This window comes from Borostomias antarcticus (assembly GCF_949987555.1).
Source record: "Borostomias antarcticus genome assembly, chromosome: 10".
Taxonomy (NCBI): domain Eukaryota; kingdom Metazoa; phylum Chordata; class Actinopteri; order Stomiiformes; family Stomiidae; genus Borostomias; species Borostomias antarcticus.
The window spans coordinates 8,607,784-8,625,553 of NC_140243.1; the positions used below are offsets into that span (position 1 = coordinate 8,607,784).

Genomic DNA, 17,770 nt, shown 5'->3' on the forward strand with positions numbered 1-17,770 from the left:
CCCTGGTTCCCCTGCTCCCCAGCCTCAAATGATTAAAGGTCACAATTCAAGTCTGCTGGTTCTCCTGACTATTGACTCTAATGGGAGATGTATTAAAAGCGAGGTCTACACTGCTGTCGATTGATTCTGTTTCTGGAGTCATGGACAATGGAATGAAAAGTGTGTGTGTGTGTGTGTGTGTGTGTGCGTGCGTGCGTGCGTGCGTGTGTGCGTGTGTGTGTGTGAGTGTGTGTGTGTGTGTGTGTGGGGGGAGGTTAATAAGTCATCTCTAATTATGTTGTGTAAAGGGTGTGTGTGTGCGTCTGTGAAGAATCCTCATCCATTTGATTGAAATCTGTGTGCTCAGAGCCCAGAGAGGTTAAAATGTTGTGCAGTCAATAATTAGTCTACTGACTTTGAGAGCTGAATCGAAACATCAAAGATGCAGATGTATAATGAAGCCATTAGTTTTCATCCTGCGAGCCTCACTAAAGAGGTTCATTCCGTTTAGATACTATATGCTCATTTTACCGGACTTCTAACATCATGAAGTAATCAGGGTCCATTTCTATAATGATAATGGCTCTCTGCTATTTATTCACTCGTTCCGTTGGAGGTCGTTGTCCATTCGGGTTCAGTGGAGTGGATTCAGTCCACCGTGGCACTTTTAAAACCTGTCAATCAAAATCAATTATTGTGCATGGGCATGCAGGAAATAATATGGATGTGGATTTAAATGGATGAATTTCTTATTGCGAAAACATATACACAGTAGCTACAGGTAAGCTCTGTATTGTCTAAGCTCTGTTGGTTTAACGGTTAGTAAAAGCAAGTAGTCTGCAGTAAACCAGGCTTTAATATTTATTCAAAGGTTCGTCAAACAGGACATTGTTAGCCGAATGTAAAAAAAAGATACAAGATACATCTAGAACGGTTCCTTTATTCAGTGTGGACATCTGGGTGAAGTGGATTGGAGTGGAAGGGGAAGTGGAAAATGGGATTCTGTAAATGCAAGGTCCAGAACCGGTTCATGATGATGATGGTGATGATGACGGTGATGCTGATGGTGATGGTGGTGATGATGGTGATGGTGATTATGACAGTAATGATGATGCTGATTGCATTACATTACATTACAGTCATTTAGCACATGCTTTTATCCAAAGCAACTAACAATAATTGCATTTTACGTAGGAAAAACCAATGTACTACTACTTGCCAGAACTCACAAGTGCATCTCCTTTCTAAAACAAGTGACTAAGAGCATAATCTAGTGCTGAAGGCAAAGTGCAAGAATAGCAATCAAAAATACAATAAGTGCTTAAGAGGGAGGATTGTTGTAGTACTTCTTGAAGAGATGAGTTTTGAGCCTGCGACGAAAGATGGGCAGCGACTCTGCTGTCCTGACGTCAGTGGGTAGTTCGTTCCACCACTGCGGGGCCAGGACAGAGAAGAGCCGTGACCGTGTCGATCGACCGCAGGGGCCTCGGAGTGACGGGGCAACCCATCGCCCCGAGGTACTGTAGCAGAGCGTAGCGGTCGGGAGGGTGTATAGGGTTTGACCATGACCTGGAGGTAGGAGGGGGCTGTTCCTTTCATTTCCCTGTAGGCTAGTGCTAGAGTTTTAAACTGGATGCGAGCCGCTACAGGGAGCCAGTGGAACGGAGAAGGGAAGTTGTGTGGGAGAACTTGAGGTGGTTGAACATCAGGTGAGCAGCAGCTTTCTGGATAAGTTCCAGAAAGCTCCAGAAAGTTCCTCATGGTGGTGGTGGTGGTGGTGATGATGGCAGTGATGATGATGATGATGGGGATGATGAAGATAATGAAGATGATGGTGGTGGTTATGATGATGGTGGTGGTGATGATGATGACAGTGGTGGTAATGATGATGATGATGATGATGATGATGATGATGATGATGATGATGATGATGATGGTGGTGGTGGTGGTGATGATGATGCATTACTGAGAAGCGGTCTGGTTCTCTGTGTGCTCAGCAGATCATTAGGGGCCTTGTGTATCGAGCCACAGGGTTTTTTCATAACATTGCATTTTATAACTGCCTCCATGCCACCATTGCCTGTTGCCTTAATCTGTGAAATTGCATGATAGGAGTGGCCCAGTATATTCCATAATAACCTACATACCGACTGACAGAAATCTGCTGTTCCCCCTGTTCAGCTCTGTGGGCCAAGACCATCCCTGGAGCATTCAGCTACATAATCCCTGTTAGAGTGACTAAGGGCTGATCCTGACCCCCATCCAATTCAGCGCGCCATCCGTCTGCGGTATCCCACGGTGACTTGTCAATGAACACAGATGTAATAAAGCTATAGCCATTCTGTGACTCAGAAGGCGCCAGCTCTGGGTCTGCGTGTCTGTGGGCCACAGAAGAGGGGGGGGGGGTGAACTGCAGGGGTCCCACAGGTAGCATCCCAACAGACCATCGTTTTACACAAGTGACTCGAGCGCCCCCAGATAAGGCCCCGCCTCCAAGAGCAGCATGTGAATCAAGTCCTCTGAGGTACAGCAAAAAGAACTCTGTTCGTCTCAGGTAGGGCTGGGTATTATTTCAAAAATTACGATACCAGTACCAATACCAGTACCCTTAAAATGATACCGATACCAATTGAATACTTCAATCGATACTTTGAATTTCTTTTTTGCACTTTTTCCATTCCATAACCATCATGTGAATGGAAGCATTCAGTTGTGTAAAATGCTATCAATCCTCCCACATTCAAATATTTTTTACAAGAATACATTTTGAAAGTGTTTAAAAGAGTATCAAACTGAATTTATTACAATATAACTACTGACAGTGACTACACATTTTTTAGTCATCCGTGACCTTGCAGCTAATGTGAACGGTGTGTCAAGGCTGCTGCTGGGGGTGGCGACATCAGCAGTAGCAGTTGTGGTGGTAGTAGGCTTAGGGGGGTCTTAACATTAAGCATAACATTAGTTAATAACGTTAGCCTAAACACATTTCGCTGCTACATAAGTTAAAATTACCACTAAGTAACCAATGCACTAAGCAATGCATTACAGTAGGGTTGCTAATGCTAGATAGATAGCTAGGTAGGTAATGGGTGAAATCTGCGTTTTTATGGATTTATTTTTACCATACGCCATAGGCGTGTAGTATAACAATACCTTTGAGCGTTTTGGTGGCATAACCTCAGCGTGCTAAACTGTGTCAATAACTCGCAGTTGCAGTCGATTTCACCAGACGGATTGTAGCTGTCTGCCGTAATGGGCCAATCACGCGTCGCATTAAATTGAAGAACGCTTATGGTGATTGGACCATATTACAACGTCTTTTTTTCCTAGATCTCAATACAAAAAGCATCGAATTAAGTACTGGTTTGACTGAAGACGTTTCGATGCTACTTGGTATCAGTTTGTTTCGATCCAGTACTACAAGGTATCGAGTACCGATACCCAGCCCTAGTCTCAGGTCAGAACACTCTTCGCCTGCTGCCGAACGGCCTCCTGTGATTGCTACCTGCCATCTGGTACTGTGTGTCGGGGGGATGGGCGTCAGGAGAGGGGAGGTGAGGATCCTGATTGTCCTGCTGGTGACCCGCTTTATGAAGACTTCCTTCAATATTCCTTCGTAGCCTTGGGGTTACCCAGCCTGGACAGGAAATCAATACATATATCGTTGTTGTTGGGTGAAGCTGCTGTCTTAAAGGTTAAAGTCCCACACCTGAGTGTGTGAAATTTGTTCTTTGCACTTGACCCATCCCCTGGGGGAGCGGTGAGCAGCAGGGCCACGCTCGGGAATCATTTGGTGATCTAACCCAAGCTGAGAGGCAATGGGTCCCATTTTTATAGTCTTTGGTATGACCCGGCCGGGGATTGAACCCACAACCTCCCAGTCTCTGGGCAGACACTCTACCACTAGGCCACAGAGCTTTTATTCAACGCTGTCCTCCCCATATCTACAGGACAGTTTATGTAGTACACAGTGTGTGTGTGTGTGTGTGTGTGTGTGTGCGTGTGCGTGTGTGTGTGCATTTGTGTGCATTTGTGTGTGTGTGTGTATTTGTGTGTGTGTGTGTAGGGTGGGGGGGGTGCCAAGTGAAATCTCTTTAAACATTGATGTTCTTTCTCATTTTCAGGAATACCAGATCGACATCATCTTCGCTCAGACATGGACAGACAGTCGCCTCAGATACAACAGCACAATAAAAATATTGACTTTGAACAGCAACATGGTCGGGCTCATTTGGCTACCAGACACCATCTTCAGAAATTCCAAGAATGCAGATTCCCACTGGATTACCACACCCAATCAGCTTCTCAGAATATGGAATGACGGGAAGATACTCTACACACTAAGGTAAACCATTCAAAACATTCCATTCATGCCCACTTGCTTGTACTCTGCTTCAGATCACACACGAAAGTGACTCTTGATGTGGTTAGTGAACTACACTCCATCTTGGTTACTGAAAAATGTCTCTGTTTCGTCAGAGTGTTGTTTTGCTGTTAAGTTTGGACAAGCCAGTAATATGAACAGCACTGAGTAAAATGTCACAGCTGTCAAGAAAGAACTATGGAGCCTGTATAAACGGAGAGAGGCCTAATTCTCACTGGGGGGGGGGGGGGGGGGGAGGGGTCTTACTTAATGTGTTTCTCTGTTCTGAGCAGCGGGAGAGCCATTAAGGCCTGGGTCCACTGGGAATGGGAATGTGTTTCTCTGTCATCAAATGCAGCTTGGTTTATATCCTCCATAACTCCAGGTACCAGCATCCTCTCCCTGAGCTCCGGTGTGAGACCTCTCCAGTCACGATCTGAACCCACCACCTGGTGCTGGTCTGGTGTTACTTAACAGTACAGTATCTGTGGACCACATTGGGTGCTGTTGCTTAGTCTTCCTTAGTGACAGACGACTGTGAGGTTCAAGAATGAATTCTGAAAGAGCCCAATGGAGGAGCTTACTGAGTGCTGGCCAAAATATGGTTCAATACAACCCAGACAGCTTCAGCATTGTGGTACTTTCTCCCCCAAAATAGTTATGTTGATGAACAGCTGACATGTTCTTGTAGTGTCAAAATCAAAATGAGACAGTATGGATTGCTCTCTTCATCTCTGACCTAGAAATGACTTTATGTTTTTTCTGTCAAAAGAAATCAATAGCAGCCTCATAAGTGGACCGGCTTCTATTCCATGATTGAGTTTTAACTGCGACATGATTGATATTGTGACTGGCTGACTTAAATGTACTTTCCCTAGACATGACTTTCTTCTTTGGGCTGTATATATAAAGAGAACTACACTGAAAAGTTGTACAGAAGTTTGCAGCGCAGTGCAGTGCATCATTCCATGAAAGTGATGACAGAAAGCATGGCAATCAAGATATGGAATACGATTAGATATTCTCTTCTGTGTATTTTTCAAAGGGCGATCAGTATGGCGGTTGAGATGAGGCAAGCCAGCTGTCTGTTGTGTGGTTTAAGTCCCCCAGGGCACTCAGGAAAGCTTCATTCCCAGAATGCTGCTGATGCCCACAGAGAACAGCGCAGTGCTGTATCTGACTATGTCAAACTCCATCAATTGCTTTGGAGGTGTAATGTTATGTTTGAGTTTTATTCATAGAATCCTCGACAGTTTAACCCTGGCTGCTGCCACAGCGCCCCACAGCCCACACTGCCTCTTGCAGCGCGATATGGTCTGCTGCTCGCACGCTGGGTGCAGAGGAAAGCATGTGATCAAACGGCTCATGTGTTTCTTCCAAAGCTGAACAATTCCCACAGTGTCTCACAGTGGAAGATCTGTCACTGTCAGTCCAAGTGACTCTATCCCAGCATCATGCAAACTGTGCGGTCATGCAAACTCACTTTCAATGTGCAGTGAATTATTTATCAAATTGTTTCAGACAGTTACTGAATGTAGGGAAAAGGGTTACGATTGAGGGACTACATTATTGTAATGAAATACATGTGAGTATGGTCTACACTTGGTCATAGATGATAGATAGAAACACCCTGTCAGGTCAGATACTACTTAATTTACTGTATCTCTGAGCATGGCTGCTATCACAACAGTGTATCAATCTGTATCCCTCAGGGGAAGCAAAGCCAAACAGTTTGACAAACTGAAAAATGAATTGGGATGTCAGCGGAAAGAACGCTACGCATGGAAAAGTAATATATTTTTGTTTCCTCTCAATTAATCTCTATGAGATAGTTGACGCCAAGTCATTCTGCAGTGGCCTATTTAGCTATCAGCTCTGGCTCCCTGAGAGTAGAGAATGTTAATGCTGCCTGCCTGCTTGGACCAGGGGAGGTATACAGCTGAACAGAGAGACCTTTTTCATGCAGTCTCAAACACCCTGTGAAGCATTTCCCTGGCAACAGGCGAAGCAGTGCCATGGAGTAAATCCGTGAGTCAAATCATGACTGAAGGCGGGTGAGAATCTTCCTCATGGGACTATTATTGATGATCAATATTCATGGACAGTGGGGCCTTCAAGACGAGATATCAGTTGGTGACGGAGAGCGGGACGACGAAATGTCACTCTACATATAAATTGTGTTCACGTGCGCCTTTGTAAAGCTGCGGTAAACAAAGATGGCATTTTGAGGTTTCTGTATCTGCTCTGCTCCTGGAGTGACTGCTGGGTTCCATGTTTGGAAAAGGAGGTTAATATTATTTGATACACCGCTCCTCTGCCTAGATCATGGTCTGTCATGTGGTTTCTTATAATCACAGGGACAATACAGAATAGCACTGCAGGCTTAAGGTTGTATACAAAGATTATTGTAAGCTTGTCATCTTAAATGATGCAGTATGTTCTTCGGCTTTCACCAGTAGGGAGGGACACTTTAAATTGATAGACAGAACTTATCTTTAGGGCAAGGATAAAGAGACATGATACTATTATGAAGAGGCTACATTCACACAGACACACACGCGCACACACACACACACACATACACACACACACACACACACACACACAGGCAGACTTCTGTCAGACCTCCCTCTCCTTCCACCCTTAACACCTGCACGGCCACCATCGCCCACCCTCGCTCAGACGCCTCACCGATGCCGCTCACAGCTGGCTCCCCTCGCTCCCGAGAGCGACTGAATCAGCACCCCGCCCTGACCGGTCTTACCTCAGCCACGCGGGACGTGGGCTCTTATCAGCCAGGATGCATGGCTGACATGCCGTAGCGTCGGGGTCTATTTCAGGACACCGCACACAGTTGGCTGCGTTCGCGCTTCGCCTCAGAGGCTCCTGTCATGTCTAGGGAGGTGATGACAATCAAGAGACAAATAGCTCCACATCCACTTATTATTCATGAGCAGAATATTCCTGAATAACCTTTGCCTTAGACGCCTGTCTCCCGCAAATTGTGCATTGCTTTGAATCACAGTATACATGTGGTAACTTTACTAACTAAAGTTTGTCAAGGTCAGAACTGGAAAAAAAAAACGTCCTCCATATCCCATTTAGTGTTTTGGTTTTGGTCTCCGCTTCATCCTTGGCAGAATCATTGGTGGCAGAATTCAATTTCCAATATTCTGTGAAGATTGGAAATTGTTCCTCCTGTGTTGCTGACCTCGACTACGGGGTCCCTCAGGGGTCTATCCTGGGTCCAATCCTCTTCTCCCTGTATATGCTCCCCCTCGGTCAACTCATCCAACGTCACAACATCTCCTACCACTGCTATGCAGATGATACCCAGCTGTATCTCCCACTAAACACAGATGACCAAAGTGGCCAGGCCCAACTCATCAACTGCCTGCAGGACATCAAGGACTGGAATGGCGCAAAACTTTCTGCAGTTAAATGAGAGCAAGGAACCTGGGGGTCCTTTCTCTCCCCTCAGGACCTGCAAAGGGTCATCATCATGCTAATTTTCTCACGGCTGGACTACTGTAACTCACTCTACCTGGGAAAAGCTGATGGGACCTTGAACCGTCTGCAGCTGGTTCAGAACGCTGCTGCCAGGATGCTGACACGTACCAAAGTGAGAGACCACATCTCTCCAGTCCTGGCATCTCTTCACTGGCTCCCAGTCAGGTTGAGAGTGAAATTCAAGACCCTCATGTTTGTCTTTAAAGCCCTAAATGGCCTCGCCCCACTTTATATCACAGAACTGTTGGACTATTCCTCCAGTATAAGATCGCTCAGATCCGACAACAAAAGACTTTTGAAGGTCCCCCGGTCAAGGCTGGTAACAAGGGGAGATCAAGCCTTCGCAGTGGCAGCTCCATGGCTGTGGAACGACCTCCCACTGACCATCAAGTCAGCCCCTGACCTACAGACTTTCAAGACTGCTTAAAACCCACTACTGTCGTGAACTGGGCTACTGAGATGTTTCTGTTGTGTTTTTATGTAGTATGAATGTTTGTCTTAAATGTGTGCAGGTTGGGATGTTGGTTTCCCCCATGTTTATTATGTTGTTGTCCTTTCTCGTCTTGCCATGTCACCTTTATGTGTTTCTGTTCTTTAGAGTCCGCGCCCAGGGTGCCCTAAACCGGTGTAATTTGGTGCTTGTTTAAATAAAAGTGACTATGACTATGACTAATCATCAGAGGACGTGGTGGTAATGAACTCTCTCTCTGTGTTCTTTGCAGGTTGACTATAAACGCAGAGTGCCAGCTGCAGCTGCACAACTTCCCCATGGACGAGCACTCCTGCCCACTCATCTTCTCCAGCTGTGAGTACACCGCGACCACCAAGGGCTTCACCCTCCGGGAGCTTTACTCCCCCGAGCAGTTCACCGTCACCAGCCGTGTCACTTATTCTGTGGCTCAGTGGTAGAGTGGGTCGTCCAATGATCGGCGGTTCGAATTCTGCCTCCTCCAGTCCACATATCAAAGTGTCCTTGGGCAAGACACTGAACCCCAAATTGCTCCCAATGAGCAGACTGGCACCTTGCATGGCAGCTGCCGCCATTGGTGTGTGAATGGGTGAATGAGAGGCCATTGTAAAGCGCTTTTGATAGAAGTGCTATATAAGTGCAGTCCATTAACCATCATCCCATCATTCCACTTCACGACCATTGTTGAGCATGTATAAAACGTACACTTAACAGCTGAGCTGAGGGGCCAAATACAATATTGATGTGACGCACATCAGGTAGCAACTCTCGCTTTACTATTTAAGCCTGTCTATTCAGTATGAGCGTTTCGTAGTCCTGCTGTGCATCCCCAGCAGGCAGGTTTGATGTATGTACAAAGTACAATGGAACAGGTGGTCCACTGATCATGCTGAATGACTCTATCCAAGTGCCAGAACACCTGGACTGTGGAAAAAAATACCCTCAACTCAAAATACTGCACTGTAAAGAACCTTTTGAACACTTACTATTTTCTATTTCTATTCTATTCAAGATTTTCTCATTGGCTGCCCAAGGACATACAGTACATTGTAAAGCGCTTTGAGTGCCGCTAAGGTGGAAAAGCGCTATATAAGTGCAGTCCAGTTATCATTATTCCTCATGAGTCTGGCTTCTCTGGGTATGGTTCTCTGTGAAAGGCCCAAGTTAAACAATGCTGGGAAGTTCTAACTGATTTCACTCTGCGAAGACACATGACTTGAAGATTCATTTCTTCAAGAAGTACTACAACAATCCTCCCTCCTAAGCACTTATTGTTTTTGTTTTTTTTGTATTGTATTTTAGATTGCTATTCTTGCACTTTGCCTTCAGCACTAGATTATGCTCTTAGTCACTTGTTTTAGAAAGAAGATGCACTTGTGAGTTCTGGCAAGTAGTAGTACATTGGCTTTTCCTACGTTAAATGCAATTATTGTTAGTCGCTTTGGATAAAAGCGTCTGCTAAATGGCTGTAATATAATGCAATGTAATGACTGAATTTGTGAAAATGGCATTTCAAAGAGTCACATGTACTGTATATCCAAGTCCATGTTGAAAGAGAGGTCTGGAGATAAATTCACGGACATATGGGTCCTATTAATACCGTCTGACTGAGTTAGTTTTCATTTTAGCACAGTGTTTCTTTAACTGCACACAGAGTGCTCACAGAGGGCATCGCTGCAGGTGTCCCTCAGAGTACCTCAGTGCTGCACACCAGCACGGGTGACCTCATTGCCGACGGAGCCCCTTGCTTCCAGGGTAGCGCAGCTCAGGGAGGGCCACGCTGGAACACGCTGACTCCACCAGCCCGTCTTGGTGTTCTGGAATTTTCTCCGAGGTACCCTGCCAAGTACCCCTGACAGCACTAAGAATAAAAACGTAGCATCCAAATTAGTGACCAGAAAACAAAGGACCGCAGGAAACTACAGCAAAAATAGCTCCAAAATAACTCCAACCAAATCTGCTTCTGTTCTAGCTGTACACTTTTTACTGCATCTCTGGTGCTTTGAGCAAAGTCTCAAAGGTCATTTGTACCGTAACATTTAAAGGGGTAGTTTGGAATATTGGACATACAGTAGAGACTCATTTATGTACAACTTAGACACATGGTGTTGATTGATTGAGATAATTTTCAGCTGCTTCCATGCTGTCATTCATTTGGACATATACATCTTGCTAATGCTAGCCCCCGATCTGACTGTCTGCCCGATGTGACTGCCCGTTATGTTCTGCACATGCACATGAGAAGGTTGTAGAAAGGCCAGACATAGTCTAATGCTATATATATATATATATATATATATATATATATATATATAGTAGACATGGATAATAATGTAGAATACAATACATATACGATATATTCTGTACACTATCGGCATAATTTAGACACCGACACTCTGTACATTCCTAGGTAATGTGAAATATCAATCCGCCGCCGTACTTCCACAGAGAAAATAGGTCCCCAAAAAGTAAAGGATCCAACAATAGTTTGACTTCAAAAACGATGGTATAAACTCTCAAATTAACCCCAACAGACTGGTTATTTTATTTGTTTTGGTTGCACCTTGGAGTGTTTAAGTGAGTTTGGTAGTGAATACTAGACAGAGCGGTGTGTTGTGCTACCATTAACAAGATGTATATGCCCAAACGAAGGACAGCATGGAAGCAGCTGAAAATGATCTCAATAAATCAACAACATTATGCTTAAGTCATAAATGAGGCTCTACGTCCAAAAGTCCGAACTACCCTGCGGCGATCTCCAGTGCTGAGGCATGGCTGGGCCAGAAATGACGATGGTCAGCTCACTGTGGAACGGACGCGGGGGTCTCCAGCCCCTGAGGCGATGCTGTAGCTGCTGTCCTGCAACTGCAACCATAGACAGAAGCTCCCGGAAAGCCAGTGCATGAGCAGCGGCTTGAAATGTACAAACCTGTGCAAGTTGCAGATGTGACAATCAACCCCAAGAGGACAAGGTGTGAAGGGATGAGGTCAGGATGACGTGTGCTATGGCCGGCTAGCCTCAGTCTCCGCTGTCGTATCTTTGTGGTCACCACCAGCGGTAGACCAGCGTAGAGGTCAGCATTGCTCCTGTGTTCCATCCACCTGATGTCCTGGGCTATACGGAGCATACTGGTATCACACCCGTCCGGCAATTTTTCAAAATATTTTTTATTTTATTTAAGATTTATTTTACCAGGGAGGTACTGTTGAGATTGTGATCTGTTTTACGAGGGAGCCCTGGCCAAGACAGTCACATAGTAACATCCAGTACAGCAAACAACAACAGTAATAGCATTTTAAACAACATAAGCAACATTAAAATGCAATAACACACAACATAGTGGCAACAATACGATTTCAACACAGCATAAAACAACATTTAAAGCATATAATACGCATCATAACAGTAAAATGGAGACATATACCTGAAAAGTAAAAAGACAGACAGGAGGAGATGGGATTTAGTCAGGGAATCAACTACAGGCTCCAATTGATTTTGTCTCTAGCCCCTTCGCTACATTTTTCAAGTCCTAACTGGGATCAACTGCTCTAGCTGCAGGTCTGTCTGCAGCAAGGCTCCGGGCTGCAGGGGTATAGAACACAAAGGCCTGTTTTACAAGTTCGGTGCGAACCTTAGGGACGACAGTATCGTTTGAGCGCAAGTTGCTGGTTTTAAGAGAAATATACCCACAAAGTTAGGAGGGAAGCAAGCCAAGGATAGACTTAAAAATAAATATATACCAGTGAGTCAGTCTGCGCAAAGCCAATGAAGGCCACTGAACTCTGACACTGTTATATATAGTGCAATGGTGAGTAAGAGCTTTGCAGCCTGTGGCAAACCTCAAGGCACTGTGATACACAGTATCGAGCCAAAGTAAGCATTGGGCAGAGGCATGCATGTATACCAGATTTCTCCTGGTGCAGTAGTGAGTGTCCATGTTTCTGCCCCATGGATGAATTCAGCAGTGGAGACAAAGAGCGCAAAGCTCAATGCTTGATCTTCCAGCTAAGCTCAGATTTTTCACGTTCTCCTCACCACGCTTTCCTGCCGTGCAGCATCTTACAGGCGATCACCCTTCTGGTCGAGTGCCTCCGTGACACGATGATCACAGAGGCAGACCTGCCTGACTCTGAAACAGAGGACTGAAATGGAGAGACCCCACACTTGACAAAAGGATACTGCTCCAAATTCTCAGTGACATAAGGAACGAGCTGATTCGTTCATTTTAACTGTGTTCATTTTAACACGTTTTCTTCTTGCCAGAAAAGTAATTCAGTCGAGATCACTTTAGTCAAAATTGACCCATTTATTAGCATGTAACAATATATACGTCATATGAATTTTTACGCATATGAATTTTGGCGGTGTGATCTGTTCGGGGGGCCCCATGCCTTCCACGCATGTGGAAAGCGGCAATCTAGTTGTTCTCCCCCCCCCTCTGGGCCACTTGGCCCAAAGTGCCGGAAGAGGGAATGGCATCTAGCCCCCTGCCTCTATGACGATCAGAGTGGGCCGCGATCGGGAAGACGCTCGGAGGTAACTCAGCCCACTAAGACCGTCAAAGAGCGCCACAGGGGGACTGCTGTACATTATAGTCCCTGGCCTCCACGGGCCGATGCTTCGTGCAGTTCCGAAGGAGATACAGCCTAGTGTCTCTGCCTCCATGGTGACCGGAGGGACCGCTGGATGGCCCTTCGGAGATGTTTCGGCCCACGATCACCACGGAGCGCCACAGAGACTAAGCTAGTGTAATTCCCCGGCTTCCACTAGCCGACGCATAGTGGAATACCAGAAGAATTCAGCAATACCCCCGGAACAGAGAGCAACGACGACAACGGAGATGACATCGACAGAACACAGGTGGAGCAGGGGAGGACGTGGGGCGAGCACGCAGATACCAGCGATCAGCAGTAATGGCAAGAGCGAACGATGACATGTTTTGACAGCTTAAATACATGCGCTCTAGCAAGCTGAACCAATGCTATGACAGCTGACAGTCAGCTGGTGGGTTGCGTCATACGGGGTGTGACTGATTAGCCTCTGCCGATTAGCCCGGCGTTGACATCGTGCCTCGCCTGAAGTACGTCGGAGACTTCATTAGACTTGTTTGATGGGTATGTTGTGATTTTCATCAAATTCTGAGACATACTTATTCCTAAGGTGAATCAATTATTATTAACATAGTAGGGATCTAGATACAAGGAAACATGTTTATTTGGATGGATTTAGGCACCATGAGTACTGTAGTCACCAAGCCCCATAATACCGAAAACGGACTAATACGTGACCCTCAGGTTTCCACTCTAACCAGTACCAGTCCGCAATGGTTATCGGGCCAAACTGTGAACTACAGATGTCTAGCAAGTCAAAAAACACAACAGTCAAAATATTTGGGTCTTGGCTCATGAATTACTAATGGTTGTGCTCTAGCAGAATAGGGTCCTGTCGTGCTCCAGCTAACCATTCTCAGAGGGATTTTCCTCCCGTCCAAACATTAAAATTCTCAGCACAGTGCCAGGACAGGCGCCTCTTTGGGCCGTATTCATAAACACCATCATTGCAGTCAGACACCCTGTTATGAAATGAATAAGCAAATGGACTTTAAAATGTCTTGTCACCAGGCTTGATAGCCCAAGGGGCTGGGGGTGTACACTCCAGCGTTTAGCTTAAACGTAGCTCGGGGGTATTACCCCCCTGGTGAGGCTGAATTTAGAGGCCGGTAATTAGGCCCACGCTCCACCTAGTGTGTGCAGGACACATACACACACACACACACACACACACACACACACACAAACACACATCCAGCGTTCCCAGGTGATCATGAAAACCATTCTCTTGCTTTTCTGTCTCTCTTCTTCTCTTCTCTTGGTGGTCTTCTTCACCCTGGCTGGCTGCCAGCCTCCTGCTCCTCCCAGGTGGGGGTCTGCCGCGCAGCGTGTCGGCTCCTCCACGGGTCCTGTGAGGCGCGCTTTTCGTGCCCGCCTCTAGCCCTGGGGCCAGAGGTTACTACGGCAACGGGACTTTAAGGGCACATTAAAATGCATTAGCTAGAACCCTTTATAGACAGAGTTATGTTAGTTGGCAGTCCAACCCTGGGTTTGGATCTCTAACTCATGTCAGTAACCCCAGCCGTGGTACTGTAGATCCGCCAGCAATGTGATAAGCTGCTAAGTTCAGTTAAAGGTACCTTTAAGCCTCTCTCTCTGAGAAAAGACAGACTCGGGAGGAATGACCATAATATGCGGACCATTCGCACTGTAGACATCCATCCCATGTCTTTGTCACACTGGGGGTTAAAATCCCTCCAGACCTCGATCCTAGAGTCACTGGGGCGTGTGGAGCGCTGGGAGCTTTGAGTCAGAAGTGGACATTCACTTATCACATCACTCCCCAGCTCACACAGAGTGAGAGAGACGGGAAGAGAGGGAGAGAGACAGAAAGAGAGAGAGGGAGGGAGGGAAAGAGAGGGGGAGCCAGACCGTCTGTCTGGCCTTTGATCTGCATGTCAGTACTTCCTGCCAGTCTAAATGCTTCCCACAATGCCTTCCATTTAATCCCACGCTTAAGCAGACAAAGACACAAATACAGACACGTTTGTGAAAGGCAGTCATAAATACCACGCAGCATACCCCCCCCCCCTCCCCCTTTCTATCTGTGAAGCACATTATATTGCCTCGGTGTATGAATTGCCGTACACAGGTATATATACTCCTCCAAAATAGTTTGTGAACGTTAGTTTGTTGGATTATTTCTCCCTTAATAATACCATTTGGTATTGTATTTTATATCGTTGGAAAGCCTGATTAGTCACCTTTACAACGAGGTACAACTCAAGGATCGTGCATCCGTGGAATGAGCAACACAGCTAAACGTGTGGGTAGCGCCCCCCAAAAATGTGCCATATGGATCTTCCACATGCCACTGAGGTCCCTGACAGTGCAAAATGAATGAAGTGTAAAAATGGCCAATATGTGTTGTTTTTGTGCGTGGCTGGAAGCCAGCGCATCATAGATAGCATTTGTCCGGTTGTCACTCCCTCCCTCCCTCCTTCCCTCTCTCCGTTGGGTTGTTGACCTACAGTTCTATGTTGCCACCACAAGAGGCAGTGGTCCCAGCACACCAAAATAAATACACTATGAAACCATGCACTTTCCAGATCCTCGGTGGTGTAGTGGATAAAGTGCCTGGCTCCCATGTGGAAGATCAGAGGTTCAAGCCCTGGTGTTGAAGATTTTCTTTTGTCACTGGATGTTATAGAAGCTATGTAAAATGTGGTAACCTGGTGGTGCTATGTCAGTTATTGAATTTATGGGTACTAATTGAACATTTGAAATACTATATATTAGGCTATACTTTGCATGTACCAGGTAAATGTTTAGTTTTTTCAGACGGACGGGAGAGATCCCATGGGATCAAAACGTTTTTTTTTATCTTCAAGGAAATGTGCAGTCTGTTTTGCAGATGAATTAACTGTGTCAAACTAATCGTGCGACCACAAGAGGCAGTGGTCCCAGAACACCAAAATAAAACCACTATGACATTGCACAGTATCAAGTTCCTTGGTAGTATCGTGGATAGGGTGTCTGCCTCCCATGCCGAAGGTCAGGGGTTCAAGCCCTGATGTGAAAGATTTTTTGTCACTGGATGTTATAGAAGCTATGTAAAAATGTGGTAACCTGGTGGTGCTACGCCAGTTATTGAATTTATGTGCAGTAATTGAACATTTGAAATACTCCTGTTTTGAAATTATACCTACAATAGGTGTCTCAGTAATTACCCATTATATACTGTATATAGTCTATACTTTGCATGTATTTACCAGGTAAATGTTTAGTAATTGGGGGACTATGAAAGGAATGGTTACCAAAAAATGTTCAGAGTAAGTTAATTTAGCAATAGTGTACAGCTGCCTTGTGCTTTCCAGTGTGAGCCCTTCAACGCTGCGTTTCATGAGATTTGCCCTCGGAGGAGATTTGTCCTCGGAGAGCAGCGGCTTGTCGGCCAGTGAGTTGGCTGCCCTCTGTAGTACTTCTCCTGCTCCACCATAGAGGATTGCTTTGAGCCCATGTTTGAGCTTCTCATCGGAGAGCAAATCAACATCTCCATCAAAGCCCTTTCACTCCACGCCAAGAGAGGACTGGATGTTCTCCCCCTAGGCCGGGGTCTGTTAGAAGGGCAGTGAATCATTCACTGATTTTCAGTTTTCCATGAAAGGCAATCTGCCTGTATTTTTCAGATCATGGCTTATTTGCACTGAGCTAATTTTCACAAATTGTTACATTGCTGAGTGGGTCACTTGTTTTCAGTCATCTGTGGTCACTGGCTCTTATCTTTGAATTATGGTTGACAAAAGATGACAAATGTTGTTTTGTAGAAAAGATTATGCTGGTAAGAGTAGGCTGTTGAAAGATGTAGCCTACTGTAAGTGTACAGGTACTGTAAGTCACAATAGATATATGGGGTTAGTCCTTCTACAGGTTAGCTGGTTGGTTGGCTCATCTGTTTTGATCATACTGTATGTACACTATGACAAGGAGCAGGTGCCCATTACGTTGCTAGATTGCTACATTATCTCATGGTGTTTTCCTGGCATGCTGGTGTCATCTTTCAAAGGCCCTGTCATTATTTCCTCTGAGTGATGATGTTTGAGGAGACACACCAGGGGTTCTCTTCATAACACTGGTTGAGTGTTTGCCTGGCTGTGCTACAGTAAAGAACACAGTAACATCGCTAAACAGAGCCATTTGGAACAGTAATGGGATTCTCTGGAAAATCATATTGAGCATGTGCCCCCCCACCCCAGAGGTTGTGGTTTTACATTATTTTGCAGAAGTTATCGATGCATTTTGACGCGACAAATCCCGGAAGTGTAGACTCTGCCAACATGAATTGTTTACATGGAGTGAGTCCGGTCAAGGATCACCATCACCTACTGTATATCTTTGTTTGTGGCTCTAGTTTGTGAGCCTGATGTTGTTCTAGGGTGGAGTACCCCCTCAGATATGGATTCTAATTCAACTTTATCACTAAACGTGTTAAAAGTTCATGTTTCCGTGTCAAATCAAGAGACGTGTGGTGTTCTTATTGTGTTAACTCACTCCTCTTCAAAAGAAGGAACAAGTTCATGTGTTTTATGCGGCACTTCTTTTTCCTAGTGGGGAGTGACCCAAATTTTGTGTGTGACGGAAGAAGTTCTTAAATGAGTTCGGCCATTCCATTACAGCCTCCCTGAAATGGTGTCCAGGTGTTGGCCACTACTGTGATTGCTCATTTAAATTTGATTGGACATTACCCAATAACTCATTACTGCTCTCAGGCATCTATTGTGTTCGTCCCACTGAAAATAAAGTGTCATTTCAGTGTCAGTGTTCTTCCTGCAATATTATTCTCAGTCAGATTACTGATCAGTCAATTGAAAGGCTTGAAAACACCGTGCAGTGAC

At 45.5% G+C, this 17,770-nt stretch overlaps 1 protein-coding gene across 1 annotated transcript in view; it reads left to right on the top strand.

Annotated features, from left to right (window-relative positions):
- gabrg3 (gamma-aminobutyric acid type A receptor subunit gamma3) overlaps positions 1 to 17,770 on the top strand; it is a gene marked incomplete at both ends in the record, with an annotated part of 87,450 nt that overhangs the window by 59,011 nt on the left and 10,669 nt on the right. Inside the window, 2 exons of the mRNA XM_084444860.1 lie at positions 4,107 to 4,327; positions 8,578 to 8,660. Coding sequence (XP_084300986.1) covers positions 4,107 to 4,327; positions 8,578 to 8,660 — 304 coding nt within the window. The remainder of the gene's footprint in view (positions 1 to 4,106; positions 4,328 to 8,577; positions 8,661 to 17,770) is intronic.